The sequence below is a fragment of the Mustela nivalis genome, assembly GCF_964662115.1.
Source record: "Mustela nivalis genome assembly, contig: HAP1_SCAFFOLD_1583, whole genome shotgun sequence".
Lineage (NCBI taxonomy): Eukaryota > Metazoa > Chordata > Mammalia > Carnivora > Mustelidae > Mustela > Mustela nivalis.
Genome location: NW_028135081.1, coordinates 96409 through 107527, shown reverse-complemented (window position 1 = coordinate 107527; position 11119 = coordinate 96409). Strand labels below are relative to the sequence as shown.

General features: G+C 40.6%; 1 protein-coding gene across 1 annotated transcript in view; it reads left to right on the top strand.

Moving 5' to 3' along the window:
• Window positions 1–361: 361 nt before the first annotated feature.
• LOC309857937 (phosphatidylinositol 3,4,5-trisphosphate 3-phosphatase TPTE2-like) overlaps window positions 362–11119 on the top strand; it is a 28613-nt gene continuing 17855 nt past the window's right edge. The window contains exons 1-4 of the mRNA XM_082750648.1: window positions 362–437; window positions 4872–4933; window positions 6241–6321; window positions 8348–8453. Coding sequence (XP_082606774.1) covers window positions 386–437; window positions 4872–4933; window positions 6241–6321; window positions 8348–8453 — 301 coding nt within the window. The 5' untranslated portion in view covers window positions 362–385. The remainder of the gene's footprint in view (window positions 438–4871; window positions 4934–6240; window positions 6322–8347; window positions 8454–11119) is intronic.

The window sequence follows — 11119 nt, the reverse complement described above, 5'->3', positions numbered from 1 at the left end:
TGTGCGCGCTCTCTCTCTCTCTCTGACAAATAAATAAATAAAACCTTTAAAAAAAAGTTAAGGTGGATAAGGCATTTATAATAAAAAGTAGAACTTCTTCATAACTTGATCATTTACTGTGTTTATTAGGCATATGTATCTGCCTATGTATTATTTATTTTAGGTGAAAGAGCTTATAATCCTAAGTACTTCCATGACAGGGTCCAGCGAATCAAGATTGATGATCACAATGTCCCCAGTCTAAGGTAAATTTCATGCCAAGATGGTTGTCAAAAGAAAGCTAAATATATTGGACTTGATTTTTTGTATGAATTTTAATTCAACTAAAAATTTTACATTTGAAATCAGTGAGATGGTGTCATTCGCCAAGGAAGTGGATGAGTGGATGTCTCAAGATGACAAAAACATCGTAGTGATTCACTGTAAGGGAGGCAAAGGTAAAAATATTTTTTAATTTTTCTTTTTCTAAATAAATATTAATACATTAAAGTACAAGAAGAAGGTACATACTGTTATTAGTATTAATAGTTGTTAAAATTTTGGAAGGGGGGTCGCCTAGGTGGCGCAATGGTTAAGCACTGACTCCTGGTTTCAGCTAAGGTCCTGATCTCAGGGTGGGGAGATCCAGTCCTTCACCAGGCTTTGCACTCAGCACAGAGTCTGCTTAAGTTTCTCTCTTCCCCTGCCCTTTTGCTCCCCACCCTGCTCTCTCTCTTTCTCTCAAATCTCTCAAATAAATGAATACATTTTTTTAAAAAATAGTGAACATTTTTTGATGTTTGCTTCAAAACTAAAGGAAGAGAAGGAAAGGAAGTGGGGGGTGAAAGGTGACTACTAAAGGGAAGAAAATAAGAATAACAAAACTATGAAAGATTGAGCATATTTTTTCTTATTTATTGACAACTTGAGTTTCTTCATTTTTGATTTGCAAAAATATGTATGAAAGTAAAAATGTTTAATTTTAAAATCTGTCAGAGCACATTTAAAAAAAATTTTAAGAAATATATAATGTGTTTTTATCCCTGGGGGTACAGGTCTGTGACTCACCAGGTTTACACATTTCACAGCACTCACCATAGCACATACCCTCCCCAATGTCCATAACCCCACCACCCTATCCCATTCCCACTTCCCTCAGAAACCCTCAGTCTGTTTTTTGAGATTGAGTCTTTTAAGGTTTGTCTCCTTCCCGATCCCATCTTCTTTCATTTTTTCTTTTCCTATCCCCCCAAACTCCCCATGTTGCATCTCCACTTCCTCATATCAGGGAGATCATATGAGACTTGTCTTTCTTCGACTGACTCACTTCGCTAAGCATAATACCCTCTAGCTCCATCCATGTCATCACAAATAGCAAGATTTAATTTCTTTTGATGGCTGCATAGTATTCCATTGTATATATATATACCACATCTTCTTTATCCATTCATCTGTTGGTAGACATCTAGGTTCTTTCCATAGTTTGGCTATTGTGGACATTGCTGCCATAAACATTCGGGTGCACGTGCCCCTTTGGAGCACCACGTATGTATCTTTAGGATACATACCCAGCAGTGCAATCGCTGGGTCATAGGGTAGCTCTATTTTCATTTTTTTGAGGAACCTCCACACTGTTTTACAGAGTGGCTGCACCAGCTTGCATTCCCACCAGCAGTGTAGGAGGGTTCCTCTTTCTCCACATCCTCGCCAGCATCTGTCATTTTCTGACTTGTTAATTTTAGCCATTCTGACGGGTGTGAGGTGGTATCTCATTGTGGTTTTGATTTGTATTTCCCTGATGCCGAGAGATGTGGAGCATTTTTTCATGTGTCTGTTGGCCATCTGGATGTCATCTTTGCAGAAATGTCTGTTCATGTCCTCTGCCCATTTATTGATTGGAGTATTTGTTCTTTGGGTGTTAGGTTTTCTAAGCGCTTTATAGATTGTGGATACCAGCCCTTTATCTGATATGTCATTTGCAAATATCTTCTCCCATTATGTCACTTGTCTTTTGGTTTGGTTAACTGTTTCCTTTGCTGTGCAAAAGCTTTTGATCTTGATGAAATCCCAGTAGTTCATTTTTACCTTTGCTTCCCTTGCCTTTGGCAAAGTTCCTAGGAAGAAGTTGCTCTGGCTGAGGTCAAAGAGGTTGCTGCCTGTGTTCTCCTCAAGGATTTGGATGGATTCCTTTCTCACATGGAGGTCCTTCATCCATTTTGAGTCTATTTTCATGTGCGGTGTAAGGAAGAGGTCCAATTTCATTTTTCTGCATGTGGCTGTCCAATTTTCCCAGCACCATTTGTTGAAGAGGCTGTCTTTTATCCATTGGACATTCTTTCCTGCTTTGTCGGAGATTAGTTGACCATAGAGTTGAGGGTCTATTTCTGGGCTCTCTATTCTGTTCCATTGACCTATGTATCTGTTTTTGTGCCAGTACCGTACTGTCTTGATGATGTCAGCTTTGTAACAGAGCTTGAAGTCCGGAATTGTGATGCCACCAACTTTGGCTTTCTTTTTCAGTATTCCTTTGGCTATTTGAGGTCTTTTCTGGGTCCATATAAATTTTAAGATTATTTGTTCTATTTCTTTGAAAAAAATGGATAGGATTGCATTATATGTGTAGATTGCTTTAGGTAGCATAGACATTTTCACAATATTTGTTCTTCCAATCCATGAGCATGGAACATTTTTCCATTTCTTTGTGTCTTCCTCAATTTTTTTCATGAGTACTTCATAGTTTTCTGAGTATAAATTCTTTGCCTCTTTGGTTGGGTTTATTCCTAGGTATCTTACAGTTTTGGGTGCAGTTGTAAATAAGATTAACCCCTTAATTTCTCTTTCTTCTGTCTTGCTGTTGGTGTATAGAAATGCAACTGATTTCTACACATTGATTTTATGTCCTGATATTTTACTGAATTACTGTACAAATAGTAGCAGATTTGGAGTAGAGTCTTTTGGGGGTTTCCACATAAAGTATCATACTATCTGCAAAGAGTGACAGTTTGACTTCTTCTTTGCCAGTTTGGATGCCTTTAATTTCTTTTTATTGTCTCATTGCTAAGGCTAGGACTTCTAGTGCTATGTTGAATAGCAGTGGTGATAATGGACATCCCTTCCGTGTTCCTGACCTTGGCAGAAAAGCTTTCAGTTTTTCTCCATTGAAAATGATATTTGCGGTGGGTTTTTCATAGATGGCTTTGATGATATTGAGGTATGTACCCTCTATGCCTACACTGTGAAGAGTTTTGTTCAAGAAATGATGCTATACTTTGTCAAATGCTTTTTCAGCATCTAGAAAAGTTGGGTATTCATCTTTTCTGATGAGGCATAATATTCCTTTATATATATAAACCATATCCTCTTTATCCATTAGTCCATTGAAGGGCATCTTGGTTCTCTCCACAGTTTGGCAACTGTGACCATTGCTGCTATGAACATTGGGGTACAGATGGCCCTTCTTTTCTCTCCATCTGTATCTTTGGGGTAAATACCCCGTAGTGCAATTGCAGGTCATAGGGTAGCTCTATTTTTGATTTCTTAAGGAATCTCCACACTGTTTTGCAAATGCTTATGTTGTAAATTAAGATAAATGACTGAAGGTAAGTACGTATCTTTTTATGCTTCCCTGCGTTGACTTCACTTGATTGCATGATAGGATATGTACTGTGTCTGTGACTGTACGCAGCCACAAGAACATGGAATCTGCAAAAGTGTTTTTCAGATGGGAAAATACCAGTTATAGAGACCCATTGATGGCCTCCAGACAGAACTGAAATGTTAACAGTCTTTACCACTAAGAGCAGGGTTGGTAATAGTCAGGAATTCCTTTAGTAAGAAGCCTTTATATCACAGCCTGAGGTGGTAAAAAGTCTTTTTTGGAAGTGCTTGGCTTAGAATGTTTTCCAAACTATGGGTTGTAAAATAAGTTTGGGTGTTCATTGAAAAAAAAAAAAAAAGAATAGGAAGTAATATATATCTAAAGTTAAAAGGGTAAGCTTGAAATTACACAAAGTAAGTTCAGCATACACTGGCTAAGACAAAAGCTACAGATAAGTGTAGAAATAAAAGACACACTGTATTTTTTAAATCAAATTTTGTATAGCAGTGCAAAAATATAATTTAGAGTAAAACAAAAATTTTGAGGATGAAATAACATGAAATCAAGGGTTTGCTTTAAAATGCTATAGGGAGTGCCTGGGTCACTCAGTTGGTTCAGGGTCATGAGTTCAAGCTCTCCACTGGGCTCTGTTCTGGGTGTGGATCATACTTACAAAAAGTTTAAAAAATGAAATTCTGTGGAAGAAGAGAGGAAGAAAAACATGGAAGGAAGGAAGAGGAGTGAAACAAGGACAACAATATAATATACTCTGGGAAACAGATATTATGGGGTTTGTTATACTCTTCTGTTTACTTTCATGTATGTTTCATAACACACTTAAAGACTCAAAAATAGAAGGAAAAAATGGGTGTTATAAATGCTATGTCATGTTCTGGGTTCTGATCATGTTTTATCTTTTATAGGTATTTTTATTTATGTTAGTTGGAAAAACAGGGTATGTAATTAGTTCTTAACTGGTAAGTAGCTCTTTAGCTCTAGGGTCCTAGAGGAGACCTCAATGGCTCTGCCCGTTACTGCAGTCCCCAGCAGCAGGGATTCAAGAACAGCATACACGTGCGCACGTGCCTTTGGGCACACAGGACAGAATTCTAGATACAACCTCAGAGCAATGAAACAGCTTTGGCTATTCCTGAATTGAAATCTTTTGAATAAGCCCTTTCAGAGGGAAAGAAAATCGATCCCAAATGAGCTCTTTGAATATTTCGGACAGCATCTTTATACCAAATGCTGCCATGAACAGGTTGTTCATGGACTAACTTCTTTTCTTTTGCAGGACGAACTGGAACGATGATTTGTGCCTACCTTATTGCCAGTGGAATATTTACAACTGCAGAGGTAGGAAAGCTGTTACCACAGATGATCTTGTGCTGATTGAATCTGATAGTTCTGAAACCTCACTGGTAGGATGTTAAGATGGTTCTTTGAGTCGTGGTACTTAATGAAGTTGTGATTAGAGATCCACTTATTAGAAAGCCTCGTTTTGATTTGTCCTTGTTTATTTTTTTTTCCAAAATTTTCTTTACATTCTAGTTAGTTAATATACCATATTTCCTAGTTTAATTTTCACTGGTTAGTAACTGACCTCTTAGGTGCCTCTTAGTCTGGGCCAGGGCTAGGGTGAGGTCAGTGAGAAACTCCCCTCAGGCACAAAATTTAAAGGAATGCCAAAATTTTCAGTAATTAAGAGAAATAATCGAATGCAGTATGTTTAAAATTAAGATTAATGAAAAAAATCCATGATGTCTACAATAATACCAACATTTTAAATAAAGGTAGGGTCTATTAGGGACAGGATTAAAGGGGGGGGTTGTAAAGTCAAGCTGTCCAAGTGTAAAACAACTCCACAGTCATAATGCTTCCTACAGCTCAGTTGCTCCCAGCCCCATTCTTATGCCCCCAGTTAGGGGACGGTCTCCTTCCTCACAAGAATAATATCAAGATTGGTTTGGTAGGATGTCCAACATACCTAGAAGCACTAGGTAGGTGAAAGGTACATTTTCCAACGCAGAACAAAATCTCTCCTTGATGTTATTAACCTTTCATAGTCAATATCTATGGGATCTATTGGAGGCTGGGCCCTCTGAAAATTTCTGCAGAGACAGGGTGAGCTATTTCCTGTTCTTAAAGTGGGGTTCTCAGTCTTATTACTGCCATGATTGTGCTGAGAAGTTCCCACTGAATGGACATGGCCAGCAGTCTGAGAGGAGAAACTTCGGGTTGTCTCCAGTGTCCCACCCTCTGGTGCCACCATCTGCTTTATTCCTAATTTGAGACACACAGGTTAGGAAAATGGAGGCTCTTCCCCAGTGTTTTCCAAAGTGGGTCCAATCTTTCAGTGAATTGTAAAGTCAACTTGTTGGGTTGTGACTAGCGTTTTTAAAAATAAAATGGACTAGATTCGAATAGAAAATATCAAAAGGTAAGTATTGTTTTGTGAAACTTTGGTTTCAGTTGTATGCGAGTACGTGTTTGTGCAAAAAGCCTTGATACGATTTTTTGTTGTTGTTAAATTTAGTTTGAGTAAACTCTGCCTAAAGGCTGCAGACTTAAGGAAATAATGTGCCATTAGAACCTTTAAGAATACCTTCCACAGGAAAAGAAAGGGCATATGAGCCATGACTGTCTTGCCCCCTTTTCCGTAGGAGAGCCTTTTTTATTTTGGAGAACAGCAAACAGATAAAAGCACCAGTACTAAATTTCAGGGAGTTGAAACGCCTTCTCAGGTAAGTTGTTATTCTTAAAAGGGGGGACCTTTGGGGGAGTTCAGCACCCATTATTTGGTTTCACTGTGCACTCTTTTCCTCGCGTGATCGGGCCGCTCCACTCCGGTGCCTATAACAGGCCTGGTTCCCTCCCAGGGCCAGAGAGCCATGTCTATGAGTACCCCCCCACACACACACACACCCTGCCCTGGGGAATCCTGCTCTCCATTTAACATTGGTCACTGCTTACGGAGTTCAAGAGTTGATTCCTTCCCAAAGTAGAAAGGTCTAATTTCTAAGATTCCAGACTCGAAGATTATAAAAAAATCACTAGTCTTTGATTTCTCTCTGAGAGGAAATGAGTCTTTCACAAACCCCTACTTGGGCCATTCACCTCTTGCAGAACATCTCATGTGTGTGTGTGTGTGTGTGTGTGAGAGAGAGAGAGAGAGAGAGAGAGAGAGACTCAAAGAAAGAGACAAGAGGGGGCTCCCGTATTTTGAAAGAAAAAGGGGAAATTAACATCTTACCAAACCTATTCCAGACACTATTATACTTTGACATATATTATCTCATTTAATACTCAGAAAATCCATGTGAAATATATGCAGTTACCCTGTTTTATCCTTTAACAAATATTTTATGGTGAATAATTTCAAACATAAAAAGCTGAGACAATCCTATAATAAATCCCCGTATAGTCCTCACACCACTTCAACCATCATTTTATCACGTTGCATTCATTCCCTCCCCACTCTCCTCACATGCACACACACACACACCCCTTCTCCACAGAACCCAGATGGCTGTGGAGGAAATCCCAGTCATCGGGTCATTTTATCTCACAAGTATTTTAGTGTGACATTCACATAGACTCTCGAGGGTAAAAATACCATAACACCATTGATCATATCTAAAAACATTATATCTTAAGGGGCACCTGGGTGGCTCAGTGGGTTAAGAATATAACTCTTAATTTCAGTTCAAGGTCATAATCTTGGGTCATGAGATCAAGCTCTGCAATGGGCTCTACATTCAATTGGGAAGTCTGCTTGAGATTCTCTCTCTCCCTCTACTTCCACCCCTCTGCCCCTCTAAAACAAACAAATAAATCTTTAAAAAGTAAAAACAAATAAAAATATCATACCTTGGGGCACCTTGCTGGCTCAGTGTGTTAAGGCCTCTGCCTTTGGCTCGGGTCATGGTCCCGGGGTCTGGGATCGAGCCCTGCATCAGGCTCTCTGCTCAGCAGGGAACCTGCTTGGCTTCCTGTCTCTCTCTGCCTGCCTTTCTGCCTCCTTGTGATCTCTGTCTGTCAAATGAATAAATAAAATCTTTTAAAAGTATATACCTTAATGATACCTTAATATCCCAATTTCTGGGGCATGTGGGTGGCTCAGTCAGTTGAGTGTTTGCCTTCAGCTTGGGTCATGACCCTGGGGCTCCCTGCTCACTGGGGAGTCTGCTTCTCCCTCTCCTTCTGCCCCTCTCCATGCTCTTGGTCTCTCTAATGCACACACACTCTCTCATATAAGTAAATCTTTAAAAAATACACTCAAGCTGGCCGCAGGGACAAGAGCATATGTATCTTCGTTAGCAGTGTGTGGAGCTCAAATCCTTTCGTGATGAGGAGGCTACTCTCTGCCAGAGCACAGACCTTCCTTGAACTTAGTAACAGTTAATCCTTCACACCCAGACTGAGCTTTTCCACAGTCATATTAACTACGTCTTGTTGAAAGGTTGTAGCGCTTTCCCTGGGTCTGGTTAGGTGTCCTTGCAGTCGAAAGTGGCCTATAGGAGCCACATGTGCCTCCCTTCTTGTTCCTTCCCCACAGCACAGAGTTCAGAATTTTTCTTCTAAGGGAGATATTCACTCATGAGGCAGCAAACATAAGCATGCCTAGTCATATCATGGCATTCAAAAAATGTTTCTTTAATTAATGATTCTCCCTAAATTCTATGTAAAAATAAAAACAAGAACAAAATCAGGAATGCTGAGGATAGACTTTTCGCCTCCACTTAAATTGAGTCTTCTGTTGTTTTGCAGAGTAGATACGTTGGATATTTTGCAGATGTGAAAAATATCTACAACATGACTCTCCCTCCAAGAAAAACAGTCAAGATTGAAAAAATTGTTATTCATTCAATTCATGGTAAGTGATTTATGTGTCATTGATGAGTTGGCCAGTGGGGAAGTGTTCTGACTCTTGAGGCGTGGGATGGTTGCTCCCATGTGTGTACCAACAATCCCAACTCATGGCTGTCCTTTTATGCATTCTCACATGTAACCCCTCCTGGTAGAAGAGCCCAGAAATCCTTAGATGCCCTCTCTTCACCAGTTTGTGAGGGCTTCATCCCCTTCTGTCTTCTATTCTCACTGCTGCCTTGGCTTCAGCACAGGGTGAGCTTTTAAGAATTGGACCCTGATGGAGAAGAGAGGAAGGGCTCATGAGCCCTGGAGACCACCTTTTCCTCATGTCCACCTCTAATTCAGGGTTCATCTGGCAGCCCTGTACCATTTGCTCACATGAGCCTTTCAGAAACCTTCTTTTCCCTCTCATCATCCTGGTCTCTCCCTCTCACCTCCCTCCTGCACTGTTAGTCCCCTCATCCCCAGCAACTCGAGAGGTCTTGATATGTCTTAAATACATAAAGTTGTCTTCAATACCCAAACAACAAATGAAATTTGTTGCCACAAATTTTCTTTTAGAAATAACTACCAAGTGCCTGCTTTGGGCTAGCCCCCTGCCAGTGTTTCTCTGCCCTCAGGAAGGAGAGGAATGAGTGCGCATGGATATAAAGAGCTGACCACAGTATTGGGGCACACACAGACTGGACCCTGCCAGCTGAGGGTCAAGGTCAAGGATAGCTTCCTAAGGAGCACCACCCAGGTCTTCCTTACTAGAATCTATGTAAACACAGAAAGGGGGTTGGGAGAAACCTGGACTCAGGGTGGTGGGGGGAGGGGGGCATCTTTCAGCCTCCTAGCTTCTATTACTTATTACCAGGAGTAAAAATCCTGACCAATTTTTAAAAGAGCTGACTGTTCTCATGCTTCTAGAATGTCAGGAGAGGGACTGGGATCTATCATCATGCAGGGAGGCAGGAAAATTAGATCTTCCATCTCTGGGACTTAAGAAATGAAGGAGAAGGGGAGGGGGAGAACCATCCTCAAGTCTTTAATTCTCCATCAACCACCCCGCTTCCTGCACAGCTCACAGGGAGGCAGCAGAACAGGGCCACCTCTGTGCGGGTGGGCTGGGGCTTCACTCTCACTGCCTGAGGTGCAGTAGGGAGCGATGCTCTGGCTCCCCAAAGTTAAACCATGTCCCATGCGGAGATGCCGGGTCCCTCATGAGTAGTATGGTGCTGGAGCACTGGTATGCATCCCAACAGGCTTGTATTTTTAGCCTTCTGGGGAGTCCCAAAAAATAAGAGCTAGATATAGATATTTTTTTAACATTTCGCCCAATTATTTAGAAATAAAAGAATCATTTAAATATTTATATATATATATATGTGTGTGTGTGTGTGTGTGTGTGTGTGTATCCTGCATAGTAAAAAAAAAATTACAGTTAAAGTATAAAATGCTTTTTTTCAAATTATTTCTATATCCCTTCCTCCCCACCACACACACAGAGGTGGTGGTGAGGAATTTCAGTGGATTACCACAGTTGGATTGCATCGGTTTCCGGCTTGTGAAAACCAATGTCAACCCAGGAGGATTGTTTCTGTGGGAAAATTTGTCTAGGTTTCCAAACAAGCATTGTGCAGGCAGACCCTTGAAACATGGCCCATTCAGGCAAAAGGCTGCTTGTGTATAAAAATTAGCAACTGTTGGTGAAAAGGCTTTGCAGACTGCAAAGTCCTCTAGAGAGTCCATGATGACCGTTTCCTTGGCTGTGTGTGAATTAGGAGGGAGAGAGTTGTCGTGATCCTAATGGCTGACCTCATTCAGAATTCCAGGTGTTGCCACACCTCCTCAGGCAGAGCCAGGCTTGTCCAACAGGTGTCAGAAGGTAGGGGACAGCAGTTTTGCTCTGTTCCCTTCCCACATTCAGTGGGGTCCTGCAAAAAGAGTTGGCCACTTTATTCTAGACCAGGAAGAACAACATGGTTAGCCACTGGAGCAGTTTCTCACACCGAGAAATATAAATGCAACCATAAAACCAACTCAGTGGTAGGAGAGCCAGAATTGCGTTGAGTGTATGCTCTGCTTCAGTTTCTTCTTTGTTAACAGTGGGACCAACGGTATCTATAGAGACCCCCATGAGTATTAACCGTTCCAGACAGACAAATAGGCATTTGGTCCAGTGGAATTTTAATGTATTTTCCTAACATGTTGTTGCAAATGGCAAGATTTCATTTCTTTTGATGGCTGCATAGTATTCCATTGTGTATATATACCACATCTTTTTGATCCATTCATCTGTTGATGGACATCTAGGTTCTTTCCATAGTTTGGCTAAATAGCCTAACATGAATAGTGAGAATGGGAATTGTTTCTCAAAATTCTAAGCTTAAAAATACTTTTAATAAGTTCTGGAATTTCGTATGTTTCTCAGTCTGATGTTATACCCTAAGACTGTGACTTCTCTGCTAATATTTTATGTTTTATATAAACTGCAGAAACATTGTTTAGTTAAAACTGGAAGGTGCAGAGATACAGAACAGAGGAGCTAACCCAAATGCATAAGTACTGCAGAGGAAAACTGGGAGAGGGTTTCATGGGTTTGGTTTGCTAGTCTCAGGCTAACAAATAGATTCTAAAAGTCCAGTTTGAGAAGGAAGTCTCATGGAGACTTCCAGACAAAGTTGT